This window comes from Chanos chanos, chromosome 2 (genome assembly GCF_902362185.1).
Source record: "Chanos chanos chromosome 2, fChaCha1.1, whole genome shotgun sequence".
Taxonomy (NCBI): Eukaryota; Metazoa; Chordata; class Actinopteri; order Gonorynchiformes; family Chanidae; genus Chanos; species Chanos chanos.
Genome location: NC_044496.1, coordinates 15,571,112 through 15,594,382, shown reverse-complemented (window position 1 = coordinate 15,594,382; position 23,271 = coordinate 15,571,112). Strand labels below are relative to the sequence as shown.

The following is a 23,271-nucleotide window of genomic DNA, read 5'->3' as shown; positions in this document are numbered from 1 at the left end:
TTGGCTGGGCAGGAGCCTTATTAATTATGTCCTGACTGACAGCCGAGGGGTTCAGGTTTCTAAGTGAAAAATATGCATGTGTGTGAACAATACTGAAAGGTATGCTGAGGCTCAGATGTATAAATAAAATATGTACTGAAGTACACACACCATAGAGCATGCCTCATGGCTTGGTAATACATAAAAATAATGTGTACCTGAAATGATTTCAGAGTGAATTATGATCCATCCATTCACATTTACAATCACTCCATCTAAGCCTGGGTCTAAAACAATACAACCAATAGTCTAATGAGGTCAAATAAACCATCTATTTAATAAGGAATAAAACACAGCGAGCGACCTTTACATTTAATACAAATTAACAGTCTCTCATTGGGAGGCATAGTTTGCTGTACATTTAGTGAAGTCTAAATACAGTTTCTTAATTGTGCATGGGGACAGAGAGGACACATTTCAAAGGCATAAAATCCTCCAAAGTTTTAAATACAGAATACAAGTCACCATCACCATAGATATCATTCAAGGTTGCATAATTTATCGGAAAAAATGGACCCTTCAGAGAACAGGGAGGTGAATGATCCGTAACCTAGTTTCAGTCAAAGTGATTTCACTGCCAGATTTAAAGCACAAGATCTGTATACTCCAGTTTGGTTAGTTCTTGGCAGCATCAGCCTGTCTGGACCAGTTTTCCTCCTCAATTCCAGAGTCATATTCCTCCTCACCAGAGTCTTTTGTGGGAGATCTGGAAGTCAAAAGAGGAAGTTCAAGTTATCATAACTTTGCTCAAAAACAATCATTTCATGTGAATATGAAGAGAATGTACAGACCACAGAAAAGGAAACAAAGGCATTCTAGAGGAAGAAAAGTAATACTCACATCTGTCTCTCACTCTACAGCTATCCTTTTTTCACAGCCTGACATTAAAATTGCTAAATTAAACACATCCATGTAAATAAAACACAAAAAAACTTGAATCTGAGAAAACCCATTTTAGGAGGTAAAACCGAGGTCTGTGCTGTGGCATACACTGTTTCAGAGGCGAAATGTACGACTGTACTAGCACGTGCGCTCACCTTACGTATCGAGGCGTGGCTTTGCCCTGAACCACGTCCCCATCCAGCTCCACTCTACTGATGTCTGAATGAGGCACCTCAAACATGGGCTCCAGGAGGAGTTTTTCCTGAACCAAAAGGATATATTTAGGGAAAAAAAAACACACGACCATACAAAGTATAAGGGCTAGGACTGAGAACAGTAATCTTACCATTATTGATCTTAAGCCACGGGCACCAGTTTTGCGCTCCAAAGCCAGTCTTGCTATGGCTCTTAGGGCATCAGGTGTTACAGTGAGTTCACACTACAAAGCAATTTAAGAGACAAGTATGAGCTGAAGGCAGAGACATCATACGGACAGAGTGATCTGTAAGAAAACATAAGTCTCTGGGTATGCCAGTTTTTTAAAAGGTGGAGAGGGAAAAAAAAAAAAAACATTGCGTTCCACAAACACAATGTATTTACAGCACAGATTCAAATGAAGGATTTTTCCTCTCCAGTTGTTTACATTACACATGTTGAGCAAGGTCTGGTTAGGAGATCCAGTTAAACAGGCTGTCTATTTCCCACACAGGCTCACAAATTTGACCAGACTTCTCAGGTGTGAGGGCCAGTGACCCAGTTGTTACCTTGTCCATGCTGAAGAGAGCTTGGTACTGTGGGACAACGGCATTACGAGGTTCAGTGAGGATGCGCACTAGGGTTTCCTCATCCAGACTGTGCAAGGGTACAACCACTGGTAAACGACCCACAAACTCAGGGATCATGCCAAACTCGATGAGATCTCGCGCTTCCACGTTCCGCAAGAGCCGATCCTTCTCCTCAATTTCAGCCACTGCATCCACCTCTCCTCCGGTGGTGTTTGCAAGGTCAGCTGCAGCCGCAGCCCGTCGGCCTTTCCCCAAGTTTGAAGGCGTACCAAATCCAAGATACTGCTCAACAAACATCATAAAGAACGATACGCATATTTCATCCATTTATACTTATGGATTTCCCTTCTGATTCCTGATAGCGTTCAGGAATTCTGCAAATTAGAAGACTGTAGCTGTTGTAAACTAAGCACCTTTAACTGTTATAGAGGTTTCAGAATCCACTCAACGGCATACCTTCTCATTTTTCCTCCTGCTGATGATACGGTCAAGGCCATTAAACGCCCCAGATGCCACAAAGAGGATGTTTGTCGTATCAACTTGCACTGTCTCCCCTCTGAGCTTTCTAGTATTTTTCTCAGGAACATTAACAATAGTACCCTCCAAGAGTTTCAATAAACCCTATTGAAAGGAATAAAGAGAACAGGAAAAAATGGAGCAACAGAAACACAAAACAAATTACATCATGAAGAAGCTGACAAATATTTCAGTTATTTACTGCATTTGTAACTATACAAGGGAAGCTGTGTGTCAGTTCAGGCCTGTTCAGTCAGAGCAGGGCTCTAAGCAGCGGTATGTGGCGCATAGAATTTACTGGACTGACCGCTGGGACGGTCAGGATCCATTTTTAGTTACACACCTGCTGGACACCTTCTCCACCCACATCTCTTAACTGATGGATTCCAGGCACACTGCCAATCTTGTCCACTTCATCCAAAAAAACAATACCTATGAAAGCAACACTTCATTACAGCTCATTTGATGTTTTTCTCTCTCTCTCTCTCTTTTTTTTTTAAACAAATTAAAGAGAGATCACAAAATGACTAATAAACAGAAACGTCCAAACATTTGAGGAAAATCAAAACTGAATTATACCTAACTCTTACCTTGCTGAGCTTTTTCAATGATATAATTTGCATCTTGCAGTAGTTTTGCAATAACTGACTCAATATCTTCCCCAACATATCCAGCCTGGGTGAGGGTAGTGCAATCACAGATAGCAAAGGGGACGTCCAGGCATTTTGCCAAAGTTTGGGCCAGGAGTGTTTTGCCTGAAACACAATGTTATGAGTATGTTACACAACTCTGCAACTAAGCCCAGTACAACATTACATACCTATCTGGGCTGTCATTACACTTTCTTTAAAATTTTAGTTCACTGGACCTTGCACTAGTGCAGCTGTTGGGTTAAAAAAACTTTGCGGTATATCCAAATGAATCTGTGGCTGTTTCAAATGGCATCTGAATGAATCTACTGCTACATTAACAGAAGCCTCACCTGAGCCAGTGGGGCCGAGCAGTACGATATTACTCTTCTCCAGCTTAATGTCAGTGGGGTTGGAATCAAGGACCTCTCCTCCTCTCCTCTCCTGTGGGGCCTGGTGGATCACCTGCTGCTGCTGCTGCTGCACTGATGCCCCCAGAGCACTGCCATGAGGACTGATTCCAGCAATTTGCAACAGCTCTGAATAAACAAAACAACGACAATCATGCTAACGGCAATTTTCCAATGAATGACCAATAAGGTGTTTCATGATCATATGTAAAAAGAAACATTGTATTATATAAGCTTTATCAAAAATGACCGGCACTTAAGATGTCCAGATCACAAGGACTTTATTATGTTTTTAACGGTATTTCACCATCAGGAAATGAAAATGAAAGAGAAGATTTTCACTGCTGATCCCATAATTTAACTTGACCCTAAAGCAAAGCTGTACTTTTTAGGTTAACAGAAATGAATAACTAAGGCAGCTCAAACTGCACACAGGGTATGCCTCTGTATCACTAGTATCACTGATTGATATCTTTCTCTCTATTTTTGTCCTGTACAAGCAGAAGTTTCGCTGCCAGATTTGTGTGGCTAGGCCTGGGAGGAGCATTAATGCACCTACAAAATAAAACAAAGGGCAAAGGTGCATGTGCCACGAACATGACACAGGGACATTTCCACGTCTCATTAGGTATTAAAAGGTGAGATTTTTGAGAAGTAAGAAAACACACACACAAAACACACATACTAAGATATCTGTTAAAAGTTAGCAAAAAGATTTCATTTTGCCTCTGGTAATTACAAAAGCCAAATTTGGTTAAGTGCAGGTACATTTGTTAATTCGACTATCAGGAAATGACACAGATGTGCCTATGACTCCATGTTGATCTTTGGTTGCATAACGACATAGCATGAGGCAAACCAGGTCACTGGGACATTCTATCTATGTATCTGCACTTATCAAGGGAGCAAGTGGTGGGCTTTTTGCCCAAAAGTATTCATAGACGATTTTCAGTTATGCAACCTTGTCATATGAACGTCACCCACAATCTTATACCCACTGACCTCCCGAGATCATGTTAAAAAGAAAATGAAAAGAGACAACATGGTGCCACTGCATGCAATACATGCATCATTACATAATTATTTCCCTGAAAAAGCAAAAACAGGGATTGGGTATTGTAGATACACATATATAGATACAGCCTGTTGGTACAGACAACACTTACTTGTAAATCTGTACTCATCCTCTCGACGTCTCAGTTCTAACTCTGGAGAAAAATTTACGACTGTTAGGAGGACATAATTACCATGGTTCTTGCGAGTAATAACAGGATAACAATCAATGTATAACCAGGAGACGACAAAAAATATAAACTGTGCAGGGCTGCTATTTTAAAATATATGACCGTTTTAACAAGTTTTAGCCATAATTCACTGCATAAAGCATCAAAGCCAAGTCCACACTAGCCAAAATCTGATTTTTATTTCCCATAATCTAAGATTAAATAAGATCCCTGCATGTTCAGACACAGTGAACAACACACGACAGACAGAGTCATGTACAACTTGCTTAACCCATCCTTGCTATACTAACCTCGAGGTGTTAGAGACGTCGGTTTTTCAACCTCGACCGGCTGCCTTGAGCTAGCTGGCATGTTGTTGTAAATGCGTTTGTAGTGGTTGTAGACTGCCACAGACAACACTTTCTTTGCGTAGGACTGGCCCACAACATATTTATCAAGGTATGCATAGATCTAAAAAAAAAAAAAAAAAAAACATTTGATGAACTCTTTTGATTGAAAAAAAGTTTGATAAAAAGCTGTTTAAAAAAAAACATAAGTGCACTATTCAGAGAGAAGATCTGATTGTTCCCTAATATTTCATTTTGATGCAGGTATATACCTTCTTGGGAGGAGGAGGAGGTTTCTGCTGAAACGCCAGTTTCACAGCTTCAGCGCCTGTCTCTGGATCTTTATTCAAACTCTTTTTCGTGTCAGCCTCCGACAACACCACAAAAAAATGATGGCATTTCTCACACTTTACAAAACGAGTGGAGGCTGAGAGAAGAAAGAACATTAACTTCTGTTATTTTCATTATCAACTTTAATTATACACGTTTGTAAAACAATGGTAACTAAGAGTTTGATTAAGCTCTGCTCCAAAACCAGAGGATTGTGTAGGTGTTTCATCTTTAGCACTAAATATTTCATCAACAGAAACACAGCAAGGATATGATATGGTATACTTCCTCTCATATGAAGGAGGATCAGTGGAGAACTGTGACCAAGAGTAATGATTAACTGTTCTCATTTATGATTGCCTGCAGGTCATACTGACAACATTTAATGATTCATAAATACTCACAGACAAATGTTTCCACATGTGTACAGGGATCCCCACACTTAGGACAACGGAGCTGGCTTCCTCCTTTTCCTGAACTACCTGAACTGGATCTTTTCCCACTCACATCACTGACGGACTTCTTGGATAATTCGTTTGTAAATGACAGACATCAAGAAACATGTCAGAGTATTATTTACTGGATCTACCAAATGTCATCACACTTTCAACTGATGATCACTTCAGCTAGAGTGACAGACCCAAAACCCAAAGCAACTGAATTAAGTTTCAATACAAGGGAATAAATTAAGACAACACACCTTTCCTCCATCTCCATCCTTAATTCCATCCTTTGATGCATAATGTACAGAAGTTTCAGAGAAGAGCCGGGCAGGGACTCTGTGAAGTAGACGAGCCTCATGAGCCCCTGGTCTACTAAGTGAGAGCAACTGGACTCTTGAACCTGAAATGCCTGTGCCAGAACAAAATTCGCAATTCACATTAGACATACAAAATTAGTGTTGCTACGTTTTACACGATGCCACAAAACGCAGATATACTCTATAAAATTATCTGAGGCATGACAGCTAGCCAGAGCACAGAATTAGCATCAATAACTGGTAGCAAGCAATAAGTCAAGTTGAATTTGTTAAAAGCTAGATTTCTATGAATTCTATGACTACATAGAATATAGCTAGAGCTCTGTAAACCCGCTAACTGGACTTGATAATAAGATATCAATTCTACCTATCGTTATGAACGTCATCACACAATCGAGCTGACTGATTCAGGCAATACCATTTATTGCCTTTATCCTAAAACTTATTTACAAAGTACAAGTGTTTCAAATCCGTCCACTGTTATCACTAGTAGAATACCCGGGTTAACTAACAAATCACACTGGTAAACTCGAAGTTTTCTACATGCATAGAGTTAATCCAACAGTTGCCAATGTAAGCTTGTTAGCTTCATTAGGTTAACCTCTGAGGTACTTGCTCGAACGACTAACATTGTCTTACCTTTATTGGCAGAATGTATGAGAAATCTTGCTGCAGATGTACAGGGACAAGCCATAATTCATAACTGAATTCGGCAAAAACAGAAAAATTGAGGAAAAATAAGGAAGGGATATAATTTGAATTTAGCCGGCACACCAGCTGTCTGCCATTCGAATGCTAGCCAGCTAACTAGCTTAGATGACAGAGCAGCTAGGTTAGTTAGCAGGTTCCTGACAGCGCGGACCACAATGTTTTCTGGCAAGTGTAACTAACGTTCGTCAAACTAGGTCAAATCTGTTGAGAAAATAAGCGAAAATACTCGTGCGCAAACCAAAGAAATGCTTTGGCGAAATATCAACATCAAACTACTCTTCTCACTGTGACTCAGCGGCAGCGGAACAGGGAAATAGCTCCACGGGCACTAGTTATGGCACTCACTAAGATAGATCATTAAACCCTCACTAAAACAAGCAGATAGATTGACGTGACTGCCAGAGTAGATATCTTTGCATGGCTTGATATCCTAGTTACGTTACGTCCAACAAACAAACAAAGATGTAAGTGAGGTATATTTGTTGAGGACATAATCAGTGTGCTTTTTGTTTTGTATGTTGTAGTAAAATTAATATGAATAAGAGATGATATATAATATAATGATAAACAGATCCTGAAACTGTCTCTTGTTCACGAATCGTAGGTAATCATATTCGCTAAAGGTTACGAAAAAGACAAAAAAGTGTCGTTTCGTCTCAGCCAAAAATCAACGAATTCTGGGTTTACCTCTGTCTGACAAGGTGTTTCACGGTTAATAAAAATGATTTGGGTCATTTCCAAAATGTATATTTGTTCTTTAAAATAACATTATATATCATGGTATGGAAATATGAAACCTTAAAACCCAATTTGTTGTACTGTGTTCTGTGCAAAAAACAAAACAAAATATGAAGAGGTTCTCCAAGGTAGGCTACTTTTTTCAAAGGCCTCTCTACCCACTCTCCCTGTTTGCTCAGCCCAAGAGGTTCAAAATACAAGAGGCACATGTATTTTTCAGTGCTTTCACTAATGACCCAGTGCCCCTGACCTTTGCCTGTGTTTTCCAGTACCCTCAATCAAAAGGTTAAGCAGGTTTTAAATAAGCCTTGTATCGTTTACTATTTTATTGACCTGGGTCATGCATAGTGAAGAACCACGAAAACTCGATGTTTAATATTTTTTTACCAATTCAAATCTTGGTATTTGATCTGTATCTGCTGCTAAGACAGCTGCCAAATTTGCTCAGGATTGGTCACGTTTTTACAGCATGAACAATAAACCCACATTTCATAACTGCAGCATACAATATTTAAAGTACAACCTGTGCACATAGTTCAACATTAAATAAAGACAGATAGGCTCCAAGTAGGGTTACAGTTAGAATTTTCTATATTTAAAAAAAGAAGTAAAACCAGGCTAATATTCAGTTTCACCGGTCCCAGGGTTTACAACGGAAGGCTCGATATATGCATTATCTTCAGTCTCTTACTGTTCATTAAAATTGAGAAAAGTGAAAAGGGGGATTGAATTATTAAATTTAAATGGACGACTGAGCTGCAGTGTACAGTTCAGCAGAATTAAAAATTTATTTTGTCCACCATTCACAAGCCAATCCTTCAATCACGGGCTAACACAATATTTTGTAAATGAAAATGTTGTATTAATAGAACACTGGGGCCATGCAAAGATTCAGTTGGTCAATGTCTTAGTAAATTAGTCAAAATAAAACGTAAAATGAGGTCCAAGACATAATCGCAGCTAAACGCGCTGCAGTGGGTTTCTATCCTGCTGATACATTTGAACTGACAATACATCTTCAGCTGCTTGCACGCGGAGCAATACGATCCTTTTCTCTGTGGTGAAGCTCTCTGGGTCCCTGTCTATGCTTGACAGCTATGGGGACATTGGGGATGTAGGGTCGTAATATTAGGTACCTAATTATTATTTGCAGTTGTGCCACAAGCACAAAAGAAATGTAATACAGACAAAGGAATATGCTACGCTTACACTGGTGAGTATGCGCGAAATCGGAATATGTTTACTGCAGCGTCAGAGGACCCAGCTGGATTCGGCTTTGTTAAGTAACCCAAGAAGAGTGTGTTCACAGTTAAGTAGTTACTGTTTCCACCGCTAAATTTGTCGAAACGTGCGCAATTTGGACGACAGCGTCATGAAAATGCCCTGATGAGCATGCGCAGTATACAGCCTCGAACCGTTTACGGTCTTCACGGAAGTAGCTGTCATATGACCTGGAGAGAGGACTGCTACGATGTTGCCAATCTGCGGATAAAAGTATTCGGAAAGGTGACTAATATATATGTGAACACGGTAATATTATTTACTAATGCTAAAACTCCTGTCAGTTCATGTATTTGTTACAAAAATAAGCACTTTTGGTACACAAGTCTTTCCTGAATGAGTAGTGGCATAAGGAGGGTTCTCAGGCTAATATTTAATCAGTAGAATTTTAGTTGTGTATCAGCAGCATACAACAGTTAATTTGACCGATCAAATAAGGAATCTTGTAAAGCCGAGTCAAACTCGTACTGTTGGCTAAAGGAAGATATAAATTTGCAAGTCATTGATAGTGTATGGGCATCTAGTTGGTGCTATATGAATTAGGCAACGCATGGAACTTATATTATTTTGTTTTGGTGTTCTGCTTTCAAAGGACAAACTGATCGATTGTTAACCTGAGAGACCAAATATTACTTTGAAGGTCTTAAGTCACATGATTGTACCACAGTCCAAGTGTGAGCAACATGTTTGAAGCGGTTGCATTTGACGGCAGCATTCTTAAAAAATACTGCTTAGAATTTCAAAGGAAAAATGCTATTTCAACCGTCAAAAATAACTGTCTTTATTATGGCAAGTGTAAAACTTGAATGGATTAACTATTTTGGTCCTTACCGCCTCACTGAATTTCTTGCAGAAATGGAGGAGATAAGAGTATCCCCAGATTACAACTGGTTCCGAAGCACAGTACCACTAAAACGAGTAAGCATTTCTCTAATAATTACACGTGTTAGCTATGGTTTTGGTTTAGGTATGAGTCCAGGTCTCCTGATCTTAGATTCAACCTTAGGTTTTAGTTGTGCTACATGATATGATAGCATTTAGTTCTGACATCTGATAAAGCAAACATTCTTCAAAGATCCCTTTAGCACATGATATAGCCTACCTGTGACGTAGACATGTTGTTTACAGACAGGATGTGTAAATGCTGTTGTGTTTGACACTCTGTCTGTTCCTTCCTCCTTAGATCATTGTGGATGATGATGACAGTAAGGTTTGGTCATTGTATGATGCAGGGCCAAAAAGCATCAGGTGCCCAATCATTTTCCTTCCTCCAGTCAGTGGCACCGCAGAGGTTTTCTTCCAGCAGATCTTGGCCCTCACAGGTTGGGGTTACCGCGTCATCTCAGTAAGCGCGCCTCCGTACTCTCACTTCATTAAGCCCATTGACAGAATGAGCTCTTACCAAGAGTTTTAGATGTGACAGCTCTGATAAATTAGGGGTTAAAGAATTTTGTAAAGTTTTGGAAAGAGCAGATTTTTTTCAGTGAGGGTAAATATCACACACAGATCTATCTGTTAATCACATTTTCATCTGGAGTTGCTAAAAGGTCATTACAAAGCCTTAGTATATCTTCTGACAACATTTGAATAAGAACACAATAGAAATTTAGTTTTCTGCACATGCCATTGTACCTTTTTTAACCCTGTGTCCTGTTCCCCTTCTCCTTTTTGTTCAAAACAAATGCACACATACACACAAACACACACACACACACACACATACATTTTTTTCTGTTCTTTTGCTGTGTCCTAACTGAAACCATCATCTTTAGTATCTTTGACAATCTATTGAAGGTTTTAACTTAGAGTAAGCATAATATGGCTCCCTGCAAAATCACCTAGCCGAAATCATAAAAAAAAAAAAACATCTTTCTTGCAATTGTCTTGAATGACTCCATGTTGCTGAGAAATTCTACTTAGCGTGAGCAACAGTATTTGGTAATCAGTTACTGCCATTGTTTTTCCCTGTCAATGGATTTTCAGAAAGTAAAAGTGATCAAATAAAACTTCAGAGCGTGTCAGAACCTGACAGGACTTAATCATGAACACTGATCCTTACACATGTTGAATCTAACCCTCGGCCCTTCCCCTGACACATGTTTAATCTAACCCTTGGCCCTTCCCCTGACCATTCCAGCTTATTGACTGTGGTTCACCCTTTGTTTCAGCTCCAGTATCCAGTTTATTGGGACCTGTTGGAATTTTGTGATGGATTTAGGAAGCTTCTAGACCACTTACAGTTGGACAAGGTTTGTAGTACTATTGCTTGCATTAATAAATATAAACGCTACAATTTAGAAGTGGCTAACCTGTCTCTCCTCTAAAAGGTGCACATATTTGGTGCTTCCCTGGGAGGGTTCTTGGCTCAGAAGTTTGCCGAAGTGACACATAAATCTCCAAGGGTGCATTCTCTGATCTTGTGCAATTCTTTTAGTGATACATCTATTTTTAACCAAACTTGGACAGCAAACAGGTAGGGATTTTTTGAAAATCAGAACACATAGATTGTCTCTAAAGCTTGTTTCCTTACCTCATCAGCATTCATGTACCACTCTAATTCTAAAAATGTGGTTTCTTTCTCTTTTTTTAGTTTTTGGTTGATGCCCGCTTTTATGCTAAAGAAGATTGTTCTGGGTAACTTTGCCAAAGGACCTGTTGACCCAAAAATGGCAGACGCCATTGATTTCATGGTTGATCGGGTAAAACTAGCATTTACTGAATTTTATTGTATAGGTTTAGAAATGTTCTGTTTCTACAATTTGTCAGTTTCTTGTAACTTTGTCTACAAGGCAGCTCAAGGTCTCAAAAGACTCTGAAGAATAAGTAAAGGGTATAGAATATAATTCCTTTTTCTTTTTTTTCTTTTTTTTTTACAGAAATAGCTATTTATTCTCAGTTTTCAGTAGAGCATCTAGACAGTGTATACAAGGTCTTTGTTTTGCATTTACAAAGTTCTTAACTAATATTCATTTTTACCATGTTCACTCTTGGTTTTAAAGTGAAAATTGTGTAGCTGTTTAAGATTTAAAGGACTGTCTAGACATCCATATTTATTTCACTCCTGCTGTTTGGCTCACAAAGAATGGGTTGTTCAATTGGTCATTAGCTGGAAACCCTGAACCAGAGCGAGCTGGCCTCTCGTCTCACACTGAACTGCCAGAACTCCTATGTTGAACCTCACAAGATAAAGGATGTTGCAGTTACCATTATGGATGTAAGTTTTGATTGAGAAATGATTTGCAGTTCAACTTATGTTCTACAAAAGTTACTTAGCCTTAATTTTCTGTGGCATTTGATCTAATTTAACTCTGTGGAGGGTATAGTAAGGAATTGTGAAACTTGAATCATTGAAACAGAAACAGAATCATTGAAACTTGAAACAAAATCATCTGTTGTTGTTTTTGTTGAAGGTGTTTGATCAGAGTGCCCTTTCACAAGAGGCAAAGGAGGAAATGTATAAACTGTATCCCAACGCTAGACGAGCTCACCTCAAAACAGGTGGAAACTTCCCCTACCTCTGCAGAAGCGCAGAAGTTAACCTTTACATTCAAGTAAGTCCCTATACACGATAACGGAGGCTATTAAAATACTGATTAACACCCATGTCCAGTTGCTATTAACAAAGACTTAAGATTTTATGGAAAATACTTTAAGCTGATATTGACCAGATGAATGAATAATATTGTGACATTAACCACTGACAAGCTATTCATACAGTTTTGTCTGCAGAAATGTGTAGTGTCTGTACAACACAGAAATGTTGTGAGTCCTTAGTATTACTATTTGTTTTGTGAAACTAGTAGAATATACACTCAGAAACACTGTGTCGTTACTCGTCAAGTCTAAACAGATTTAACCACTTTTAATTTGGCTTAACAGAGCAGTGAGACTCATGACGTGACTTTAGATTTTTTGTTTTGTTTTGTTTGTTTTTTAACCAAAGACCTCACCATAATGTGAACCGATTAATGTTAAACTGAAAGCTGATAGGTTTAACCAATGTTCCTCAAAAAGAGGAGGCAAAAAGTATTATGAGAAGTGAACATAAATACCTTGTAGCCTCACTTCTAGAACTGATGCTTAGTGGCTCTTGTGGTTTTTAGATACATTTGCGTCAATTCCATGGGACAAGATACGCTGCCATTAACCCTGCTATGGTCAGCGCAGAGGAGTTAGAAGTTCAGAAAGCCAACCTGAGTGACAACAGAGAGAGTGATGAAGATTCCTAAGAAAGCTAAAGCTCTTTGTTTGTCTCAGTGGATGTAGACCACTTTGAGCCAACAAATACTCCAAACATTTTCATGAGTATCCAGTCACTACTGTTGTTTAACATACTTTATGTGTACTATACGTTTCAAAGAGACCACCTCCAGGTCTTTTTTTCTATACTGTATTAAATCGATACACAAGCAGACTAAAAGAGTCTATTTTTACCTTTCAGAAAATAAACAATATTTTGATAAGTGTTATTTCTGTAAATACTCTTAACTTCTAACTGGAAGTAATTATGGTCAAAGCTAATTATGGATGCCATATTTTGAACTGGTTGCCTTATGTGATATAAATTCTTTGCATTTATTAGTTTTTTTGCACTTTGTACCTTCTGATATTTCTTTCTTGACAATGTTTTTTTTGTTTGTTTTAAAATCTGCCCACTGGCAGTACTTTGTTCATCTTCCTTCATGCACTGATTAAATCTGTTAAACTTTCTAGAGAAAATACGGTATATAATGAAAAAAGTAACATTCATTGTTTTTGAAATGCTTGAATATCTGCCCTGAATTTCATTCATTATGCTGAACTTTTCTTAAGCCAGAATTGTAAAAATAAAATAAATAAAAAATAAAGTCAACTATTTGAAACCTGCTCTAAAATTCCCCCCCCCCCCCTTCCTGCGACATTTGTGACGTCATCAATGCTTCCATTTGCTCCTCTTTTTTTATTTGCTCCAGATTTTATTTGGTTGTTAAAATTCAGGTCCTGCTTTGCAATCATATGTTAGATTTAAATTTATACATATTAAATGTCTTTTTCCCTCTGTGAAGCTCTTAGAAATGTTACATGTTTTTTTCAGTTTTTATGAATAGAAGAAAGTATCAAAGCATGTTATAGCTCCTATCATATACTGTATTATATATCCAGCTTTACTGATTGCCTTTTGTTGCAGTCTCTGCAAACATCTCAACATTAAACAGCACTGATTAATAATATCAAGGCAGTTCCTTTGGGCTGCTTACACACTGACCAAGCATTTTAATTTCAGCTCTTTATCTTGGCCAGAAAGACATTGAAACTAACAATGTTGCATGATTCAGTATCAAGACATTTTAAGTAAATCAACTACTTGTTATCTTACTGCAGAATACCACAGAAGAAAAACATTGCTTTTAACAATGACAAATTAGAGCCTTGAGAGACATTCCTGTTTATTTTCTCTTGTGCATAAATTTGTTGACGTAAAGGTCAAAGAATCTCGTCTGGCACATTAAAAAACATTATTGGTTCCATTCAGACTGAGTAGAAAGGAATGGTGCATAACCTTTTTTGAATAAACAACAAAACTATCTGATTCCCCACTTACTGGTTTTGTTGTACCTGTAAATTGTGCTTAAATTCTCCCAACTCACAGTATTCCAGCATATAAAATATTCTGACAGTATCCAAGGATATATAGTGGAAGATTGTCATGTCACAATTAAGATGTTCACACATACAATATAGCCAACAGCCAATGTGGTATGCTGTTGACTTGATAAAGGTTTGAACTGTGAGAACAGAGTTTTTCTGAATATGAAAAATGTGGAAAAAATACATGCGTGGTTTATGTTAAATATAAATAATCAGGCTAAAGTATTCTATGCGCTCCCTTTTTATGCTGACGGTAGACTTTTAGACATGCACAGCTTTTCAGCAATAACAATTGATGAGCCCCTGTTTCCATGCGATGACACATTATAAACCATTAAAGATCAGAATCTGGAGAAACTGAAGGAAAATGTAGTTTCCTGAACTAGTGTATTTCTGGAGGCACTGGTCAGTTGCATGTTCCATGCCCTCAGAAAAAGTTCCGTCATTCTAGTATAATTGTAAAATTGTCTCTCTGTTCATGTGCCCCTGCAGTCATACTTCATGATTTGAGGCTGGTTTCAAAAAGGCAAGGTACAAATGTCCTTTGAGAATCCCATCCTCACATGGTGCTGCACTTTTTTGGAGAACTTGGGTCTTCATTAGCCTTCTGTCGTATGCTTTCTGTTGGGAAGAGACAAAAAATGTCTCTGTTAATTATGTTGTGAACAGCAATGTACAGAGTCAAATTTTGAAATCCATGTCGTCACCAAGGTGACATTTCACACAGACATTTCAATTCTGATAAGTTAATATAATGAATGTGCTTTATCATGTACTCTACCTTATTACTAACTCACCTGCCAAGTCAGTCCTGGAGATTCCTACCAAACCTTCATACAAGCCTTTGACTGGGTTCTCTCCTGCAATAACCACACCATGCAGCCAGACCAGCAGCATACGATGGCCATGCTCTTTGTAGCTTTTTGTGCCTTTAAAAATTCAGCAAAGCATAAAGAACTCTTAACATTGGTCCAGTTCCTTTGCAAGCATGAGAACAGGAGGAATTAAGTTTTACTTGCTATGCAGGCCCCAATACGTTAATGGTATTTGTACCATGTGTAAAAACATAGACTACACCACCCAAAGTCATAGGACACAGACAGTTCTCAAAATGAAAACTGCTGGCATTTTCAAATAAAAACTCCTCAGAATATTATTAGACACTGCAGTGGTCATTTGCCGTTGCCTTAATCTTGTGTGCCAGTTTATTCAAAATATGTCTAATTACACAGAAATTGACTTCTGTACCTGTAGGAGCTGACTTACCTGTCCATTGCTGCTCTATGGCACGGATGTGTGCATCTGTGAACTTCCAGTGTTGGGCCAGTTTCTTCCACTCTCCAGGTTTTAGGTATTTAGTGGCTAGTCTCCAAACAATAGAGCGGATATGCTGTGTTTCTAGCTGGTGGTCTTGTTTGAAGGTCAAACTTCTCCCCAAAAAGGAGTCTGAGTCACTGTTTAGGTTATCCTGCAATGCAGAGACACTGTTGGAGGCTTGGACTGATTTCAGCACCAAAAATGAATCCAAAGGATAATGGTAAGGAAGCATACAAATCTCAAATATTTAAAGTTACCCAGCTTGAAGTGCTGCAATTACAGGGATGTGATTTTAGAGCTATTTTAGCAGACAGAAAAACATGGGTTTGGAAAATACCTTTTCCCATTTGTAAAATCTGTCAGCTTTGATGATCATGTCAACCAAGTTAACATGGTTTCCTCTGGCAGCAACATCCAATGATGTTTTCCCTTGCTATGTCAAGAGAAGTGCAGAACAAAATGAGTTCCTAAATAAACTGTAAAGTTTTACACAATGAGTGCAGATTGCACCATTGTACCTTCTGATAGTGGAAATTCAAATCAGAAGTCATAAGAAGTCTGATATAGGTAATGACAATATCTTGAGTGAACTCCATGGTTTGTGTCTTTATTAAGGGTGTGTGTTACCTTGGAGGTTACTCTACATTTAATAACTGATATTCCACCTTATCAAGCAATCTCAGATTGACCCCAGCGATGAGAATCATCTCAGCGATGTTCTGTCGTCCATGTTCAGCTGCTATGTGCAGGGGTGTCTGAAGCCTCTGAAGAATGGATCAGGAGAAATAACTGTTTATGATGCCATAAAAAACAAGCTCCAAGATCATTACAACACTGTGTCATTTGATGCAGATTTTGTAAATCAGACTAATACCAAAAGAAAGCTCATTTATTCCCTGATTACAAAACAGACAACATTTGAGTCTTGTTGAATTTAATTCTGTACAATTGTACAGCTTCGCTGCACTAAAAACCTGAGAACCCGAGAAGTGTGATTTGCACTAGCCCAAAATTTACAGACACATGCTTCTTTACTGGATGAGGAGATGCCACAGCACTAGTGGTACAGATAATGACTTACACTGTCAGGAATGTCGAGGTCACACTCAGTGTCTATGAGTATTTTCACCATATCCATGAAATTGTTGAGCACCGCAAAGTGAAGAGGGGTGGCAAGTTGCTGCTGAGGAGTGAAACAACACCGTCAGTTTGTGTGTGTGTAGATAGTAATTCTAAATTATATCTGAATGAATGCACAGAAGAGCACTTTAGTCTAAGATGTAAATTCCAGCAACACAGTGCTGGCATTAATGTTAATAAAATAATTAAACTGTTGATCCTCCACTTTTAGGATTAATTGTTCAGTCCAGGTTTGTTGTATATTTCAAAATGAGGCTTAGATCTCTAACTGTTCTGTAGAACCTACTCCTCCATTGTTTTCTTCTTTTACGACAGTAATGACATGATCTCCCAAACTAAACCCCAGCAGTCCTGTAGCATAAAAGTGTCCAAACTTTACCCTTGATACATGACTGTTACAACACTGCAGTGTCACAATACCTTCAAAAGACTAATCTTGCAAAACTAAGAATCATAACACTGATTGGTAGAAGACTCTAGTATTTCCCAACTGATGCTGACTTTGGTAAGACACAAAGATTTTACAAAGATTTTTAAAGAATACACAGATACACTCCATGAGTCTAATTCAAATGTCCAACCAGAGTGGTGAACGATAAATTGGAATTGAGGACATCTTAAAGACTGCATGTCCTGGATGAATTTAAACTGTAGTGTACCTTTTTGGCAAACACTTTCATTTTTAGGAAGAAACTGACTCTGAGGGCAAACTGAATGAAACCTGAAACCCAATACTTACTCTCTGGCTCTTCCATTGCTCTTAACCTGACACCAAAGTCTTTTTTGGCTTTAAATGCAGCGTCTGTATGTCTCCTCCTCAGTTAAATCTCAGACATCTTTACAACCATAACCATACAACCAACACTGTTTCCATTGAGCAAACCAACATCTTCTCTACTTACGCTGTCTTTAATGTCCACATCAATGCCAGCCTCCACTAATAACCTGGCTTCTCTGTCAAAGCCATGCTGAGCCGCAAAATGAAGGGCATTCATGTTTTTCTGAAAAGTAAAAAGGGTGTTTTTGAATTAACTGGTACTTTACTGAGCAGATCTACAGCCATCTTTTACCTACATCTTCCAAGATAATTACAAGTCCATTAAGATGTATGTCCTTATCACTCCAGAGAATGACCATCTATGGATACTATAATGAGGTGTGAATTGCTCATATCATAGCCAATTCACCTATATGGGTAAATAAAATATGAATATTTTTACTTGCATTATTAAGTGCATTGACATTGCAGCCAGCTTCCAGCAGTAGTTTCACACACTCAAAATGTCCTCCATCAGAGGCAAAGTGCAAGGCTGTCATTCCATCCTAAGGAAACACAGAAACACAAGACTACAGCACTACATACTCATAAGAAAATACATAAACAAAAAAAACAGCACATATTTTGCTAGCAGTTTTGATATATAAGCACAGTCTTAAACATAACTGCTCTCAGTATTATATTATCTGCCAAATGTGACGGTGTCCTTCAACGTTTACAAAGGTATGGTAATCATCTTACAATATTCTTTTCATCAATGTCCTCTCCCGTCTCCACAATCTTCTGCAGGACTTCAGAGTGGCCATGCTTTGCTGCCAAATGCAGAGCAGTGTTGTCCCCCTGAAATTCAGTAATATTACTTATCTGACCGGTTCATCTGCTTAGTCAGTTTTCTTCAGTGAATATACTGTTTCCATTTTGGGCATGAAGCTGTCTCTCCACGAATCTTTATTTATTACACCCTCACTCTTCCTCTCCTGACACGCCAACATAGAACCCTTTAATGACACCCCCAGGCTTACTTTCTCTTTCTAATTGAAAACAGCTTGAAAGACAAATGAGTACTGAACTTCCTGTAACCAACTGAAGATTTTGGCTCTTTCCCATTCACTTCAAATCAGTACAAGACTTGAGAGTGTGTTGTGCTGAGGAAGTCACTGTGTCTTTGTGCCTTTTCTTACCTTGTCCCTCAGGCCATGAGCACAACCCATGCCAATAAGAAATTCCACTACCTCCAGCTGTCCGTGCTCCGCGGCGAGGTGAAAGGCAGTCTTACCTGACTAACACACAGACGGAGGGGAGGACAGGTCACAAATAACCTACTTTTACTTCTATAATTATGTCTCTTGAATAACATTAAATCAATGAACTTTATTTGTCCAAGCACCATTTTTTAAAAAATTATTATTTAGTGGATGACTGTAAAATTGCATTAGAAATGTATAGTTTTGTAGCTGCATGGCTTTACACCCTGTCATGGTTTTCAGATATGTTTAAATTTTTTTTTACAAGCCAGAACAAATATTTGGAACAAATGAAGTTTTGGTTGCAGTGTCTGATTATCACACTGCTGTTTTTTAGCTTGGGAATGGTCATGTGGATATGATGGATGCAAACGCAGTAACATAATTAGACATAATTTAGGATTCAGGAGGGTATTTACAGGAATGGACGGCTTTTTATGGAAGCAAAATATATACATAATATATCCAAATACACATGAAAATTAAAGATGTGTATTTTCCTGCAGATTCTTAGGACTGTATTTTTTAACCCTTATGGACTAGCTGTGGCTGAATATCTCTTGTTTAATGGGTTAAATAATCCCAAACTGCGTCAAACACCAAGCACTTGCTTTTCTAACCTTCTGTAAGCCCCAGCTGAGACTGCCAGGGACACATGATGATGTATGAGACAAGAGCTTCATTTACTTCACAAAGAGATATTCATATGGGTCAGGTAAGTAAGACCCCCATTGACAAGACAATGAACATAAGACAAACATGTAGACACTGTTTACATTTACAGTGGGGCGTTTGTGCAGCACACCACACATTTCTGTGTGATCCAATCTAACTGGGTAAACAGAGCAACAGTACTTTGAGCAGCATTTAATGTGTTTCAGCTGAATACAATACTCTCTGTGCCAGACACTGCCAAGTTCAAACATTGATTATGCCACTTGGTTGGTTTCATAAACCATAAAAAACATAATAAAACATGTCTTTCTGGGCTTCTCATGTTTGCTGAAGGTGGTGACACCTCTGCACTGGATAGCTCAAACATGTTTTTTTATTTTGTCTCTGGACTGAGTACACTCAGTATAAGCTGTGAAAGGAAGCAAAGCTCCTAATTCCTGTGCTACTGTTGTAATATACTCCTAGTCTCCAGAAGCAGTTTAGCACATCCTTTCACTTACCTTTGTAATTTTTTTAAGGTACTATGAAATCATTTTTAAATGATTTTATAGTGAGTCATCTTTCAGAAGTTCACATTTAAGAGTTAGTTATGAAATGTTCAGGTGTTAAATATAACTTGTTAATAAATAGATCACAATTAATTACTTGTTCAAAAATATTTGTGGACGTGGAAGTGCGTATTCATTCGCTCATTACGCATGTAAAGGATTTGATACACACAACTTGTCCACTACATTGCACTGACCCTGCTGGCACTTTTGAAACAAACACTATATTAGCTCAATACATAACTGGGAGAAGAGACTCAAAGATCACCTTATCAACTCTATCTAGTCGCACATCCTCCAGATCCTCCATAATGAACTCCAGAAGACGAATGTGACCCCTCTGGGCTGCACAGTGTAGAAGACTCAGCCCTTTCTGAACATGAAGGTGCAGATACATCGATTAACTAAAACAAGAGCTTCACCCTTACAGTCATATATTCTGTCTTTTAAATTCATTTTAAATACTAAACAGTAGTATTTTGGATCAGACTTGTTTGTGAACTCAAGATTCTGAAAATATTTAGGAACGACACAATAACAGTGTCAAAAGTATCAGGGTTTTTTTTAATGTTTTCATGTGATTATCACCAAGTCTGGAGTCCACAGAATGTCTTGCTTACTTTGTTTTCACAGTTAAGTTTTGCACCGGAAGAGACCAGGATCTGCAGGATTTTCAAGTGTCCAAACCAAGCTGCCAAGAGCAAGGCATTCATACCAAACTGTGGAAGACAAAACAAATAAACAAAAAAAAAAAAACACATGTGAGTATTTTTTATATTGTTTGTACAAGCTCTCATCACTGTAGATAAATATAGTTCACTAATAACAGTGTACTATATCTTTACTGCGTGGTTTACATTTAACGTATGTTGAAATTTTTATGACATTTCACACAACCTAAACACAATAAAACGGCTGCTCTTCATTTCCCTGACAAAGATGATTAACAGCGTACATTAAGTAAATAACATCTGACTTGCAAATAGAGAGGAACATGACTTAAGGCGAAATATAAAGTCAGACGGAAGGTCATTCATTCGCTCATTTTGTTCACCAGGTGGATGAGCCGCAAGTCATTAAACATTCATTACAGTGCGCAGTGTGCCATCATTTGAGTTATGGATGAATGCAAAGGCAAACACGGAAAGACAGAAGATATTTGCTGTCCCACACATATGAGGTAAAATGTCAAACTATCAGACAATCGAACAAGAGTGCCTCGAACAATGAAATTAAATAGGAAATTTCAGCTGTTATGAAGTGACACTGAAATATTTCTTTGGGGTAAATTAAAGGTACCAGGATACAGTAAATAAACCCTGAATTTGTTTTCAGTACATACGCTGTCCTCATCATCCACATCTGTGTCATGTTCCAGCAGTAAACGCAAAGCCTGTTCATTTCCTGCCCCGGCTGCCCAGTGCAGGGCTTTGCGGTCCATCTGTAAAAACGGTTAACATACATAATTGAGCACAATACCTCCAAATGGATTTCATAGTGAATAATGAGATATTAATCATATCTGGTCTTTTTTTTTTTGTTTTGTTTTTTTTTAATTCCGAGTCTACTGCTGAGGAGGAATGCTGCTTTTCAAAGCTTTAAAGAGATTACACTCAATTATTCATTCCACTCAATGCAAACTGGTATGAAACATCCAAGAATGCACAGAAAATGCCAGAGATATTTGCAAAAGAAAAGGGTGTTAACCATAGTAGGATGATGTGACACCGGGGTCATATCCTGTTGTAAGCGGAACACAAAAGCACTTTCCGCTCCTCTGATGGATAATTGGCCAAAACAAACTGCAACTGGCAAACCATTTAGTCTGTGCCATGCATTCCTCTGAGGATGTTTTCTTATGATCCTAGTGTTCTTAAATAACGCTGCTCTGAGGCTGGGTTATTATTATTGTTTAAGGAGGGACCTGAATGGTACACGGGGACAAAAGTTCAGTCATAGAGATTAAGTATCACAAAACCATTTGTGGAATTTCCAAACAAATTCTCTTAGACTCACTTTATTTTTGGCCTTGATATTCACACCTTTTTTCATCAACTCCTGCATTTTTTCCGTGTCATTCTTTTTAGCAGCATCATGAAACTCCTTTTCACACCGTAGCACTGGAAAAGAATAAGAGACAGTCTGTGAATCTATCAGCAAGTGCAAGCATCTTTGATTGCCAACTCAACCTCTCGTCTCTCTTCCAATGCACTACTTTGTAGAGTTCTCATATTCACTTCCATCTCCCTTGATCTTCATTCCAATAGGTTTCAGCAACTCATTTGGCCATTCATCGTGAATCCGCAGGCTATTCAAATAATCAAACTGAATTGCAGTTACTGTCTGACTAGGTAAGTTCCGTTCAGAAGCATCATATATCCGCTTGGTGAGATAACAGAGAGTAGTGGCTACATTTTCTCAACTAATAGCACAACAGTTGCAACAACTACGCTGGAAGTATTTAACGCGCTCTCTCCAAATACGCCTTTGCCAGGGTAAATACTATTATATGAGAGAGATCCGTATTAAGAACTTCCTTAAACACCACACCACAGTCATTATACAATCATTTTTATGCGCAAAGGCCACGGATTTTATTTAAATGAATGAAAATGATCTGCAAGTCAACACTTGGCGAAGGCTTGAAAAATAACAAGGAAAGATTTAAATTATACTGATACCTAAGTTTTCTGAAAATAGATGTATTTAAGTATTTAAACTTTACATTGATTTAGAGCTTTAAAATGATCAAACATATCCAATTATGTTCAGATGCCGTGCCTACTGATCCATTTAGAGTAAGCTGCACGGGCAGCTTTGTGTTTCTGTGATGAAACTAATATGGATAAATGAATAAGCATGTGATTAAGTGATTAAGAGAAAACATTTCTGAATCGAGCGTTGCTTCGGACAGTGTTGGGTAGTCTATTTTGCCTCTGATTCAAGTGCAGTCCATATCACACAGTCCACAGGCTACCGCATATGTTCGTACTAGCACAATGGTTCTACTCACAGATATCATCCTCTGAGATCAGATCGTCCTCCATGCTATTGATTATTAACGGAACGTTTGAAATGATGCGACAGTCTGAGAATCATTCCATTTCCATCCCGCTAAGGAACGATTTTTCCTCGATTTGCACTCCAAATGCTCGGTTGCAATTTATATCCGGGTACTCGAGATCTATTCCAAAACCACTGTCGATAATAGTAGAGTGATAGAGCAAACATTATGACGGCGATGGGATATCATTTTTCACTAAGCTATAATTTGCCATCTTCTAACAATG

The 23,271-nt window shown here is 38.3% G+C and overlaps 3 protein-coding genes across 5 annotated transcripts; 1 reads left to right on the top strand and 2 right to left on the bottom strand.

The window, feature by feature from the left end:
• Positions 1 to 292: 292 nt before the first annotated feature.
• Positions 293 to 6,961, bottom strand: clpxa (caseinolytic mitochondrial matrix peptidase chaperone subunit Xa). Of its 2 annotated transcripts, none has more exons than XM_030766419.1 (14): positions 6,561 to 6,961; positions 5,862 to 6,013; positions 5,566 to 5,683; positions 5,104 to 5,258; positions 4,796 to 4,955; positions 4,428 to 4,469; positions 3,205 to 3,390; positions 2,813 to 2,977; positions 2,566 to 2,654; positions 2,163 to 2,327; positions 1,686 to 1,988; positions 1,268 to 1,360; positions 1,077 to 1,183; positions 293 to 745 (listed from the first exon to the last, which is right to left on the bottom strand). In XM_030766419.1, the coding sequence occupies exons 1-14, from the start codon at positions 6,613 to 6,615 to the stop codon at positions 655 to 657; spliced, it is 1,881 nt and encodes a 626-aa protein (XP_030622279.1). In that variant the 5' UTR covers positions 6,616 to 6,961; the 3' UTR covers positions 293 to 654. The 2 variants fall into 2 exon arrangements, with proteins under 2 accessions (XP_030622279.1, XP_030622280.1); XM_030766420.1 differs by having other exon boundaries at positions 5,566 to 5,680.
• A 1,839-nt stretch (positions 6,962 to 8,800) lies between these two features.
• spg21 (SPG21 abhydrolase domain containing, maspardin) lies at positions 8,801 to 13,452 on the top strand. 2 transcript variants are annotated; one of them, XM_030766083.1, is made up of 9 exons: positions 8,801 to 8,876; positions 9,505 to 9,569; positions 9,835 to 9,996; positions 10,820 to 10,900; positions 10,979 to 11,124; positions 11,242 to 11,350; positions 11,758 to 11,865; positions 12,062 to 12,202; positions 12,755 to 13,452. In XM_030766083.1, the coding sequence occupies exons 2-9, from the start codon at positions 9,507 to 9,509 to the stop codon at positions 12,878 to 12,880; spliced, it is 936 nt and encodes a 311-aa protein (XP_030621943.1). In that variant the 5' UTR covers positions 8,801 to 8,876; positions 9,505 to 9,506; the 3' UTR covers positions 12,881 to 13,452. The 2 variants fall into 2 exon arrangements, with proteins under 2 accessions (XP_030621943.1, XP_030621944.1); XM_030766084.1 differs by having other exon boundaries at positions 8,824 to 8,900.
• A 1,386-nt stretch (positions 13,453 to 14,838) lies between these two features.
• ankdd1a (ankyrin repeat and death domain containing 1A) lies at positions 14,839 to 23,028 on the bottom strand. Its single transcript, XM_030766803.1, has 15 exons — positions 22,995 to 23,028; positions 21,998 to 22,101; positions 21,324 to 21,422; positions 20,602 to 20,700; positions 20,250 to 20,354; positions 18,696 to 18,794; positions 18,256 to 18,354; positions 17,961 to 18,059; positions 17,639 to 17,737; positions 16,678 to 16,776; positions 16,262 to 16,360; positions 15,934 to 16,029; positions 15,546 to 15,747; positions 15,077 to 15,208; positions 14,839 to 14,900 (listed from the first exon to the last, which is right to left on the bottom strand). Exons 1-15 carry the CDS (start codon positions 23,026 to 23,028, stop codon positions 14,839 to 14,841), a joined length of 1,527 nt encoding a protein of 508 aa, XP_030622663.1.
• Positions 23,029 to 23,271: the final 243 nt, after the last annotated feature.

Excerpts from the sequence above, each read along its gene's own strand:
- clpxa (XM_030766419.1), bottom strand. The coding sequence starts at position 6,615 with ATGGCTTGTCCCTGTACATCTGCAGCAAGATTTCTCATACATTCTGCC. Across the intron at positions 4,956-5,103 it reads CTCCTCCTCCTCCCAAGAAG|ATCTATGCATACCTTGATAA; the intron begins GTATATACCTGC and ends TTTTTTTTTTAG. Across the intron at positions 4,470-4,795 it reads GACGTCTCTAACACCTCGAG|AGTTAGAACTGAGACGTCGA; the intron begins GTTAGTATAGCA and ends ATTTTTCTCCAG.
- spg21 (XM_030766083.1), top strand. The coding sequence starts at position 9,507 with ATGGAGGAGATAAGAGTATCCCCAGATTACAACTGGTTCCGAAGCACA. Across the intron at positions 9,570-9,834 it reads GCACAGTACCACTAAAACGA|ATCATTGTGGATGATGATGA; the intron begins GTAAGCATTTCT and ends CTTCCTCCTTAG. Across the intron at positions 11,866-12,061 it reads TTGCAGTTACCATTATGGAT|GTGTTTGATCAGAGTGCCCT; the intron begins GTAAGTTTTGAT and ends TTTTTGTTGAAG.
- ankdd1a (XM_030766803.1), bottom strand. The coding sequence starts at position 23,028 with ATGGAGGACGATCTGATCTCAGAGGATGATATCT. Across the intron at positions 20,701-21,323 it reads ATGTGGATGATGAGGACAGC|TTTGGTATGAATGCCTTGCT; the intron begins GTATGTACTGAA and ends TGTCTTCCACAG. Across the intron at positions 15,209-15,545 it reads CATAGAGCAGCAATGGACAG|GCACAAAAAGCTACAAAGAG; the intron begins GTAAGTCAGCTC and ends GAATTTTTAAAG.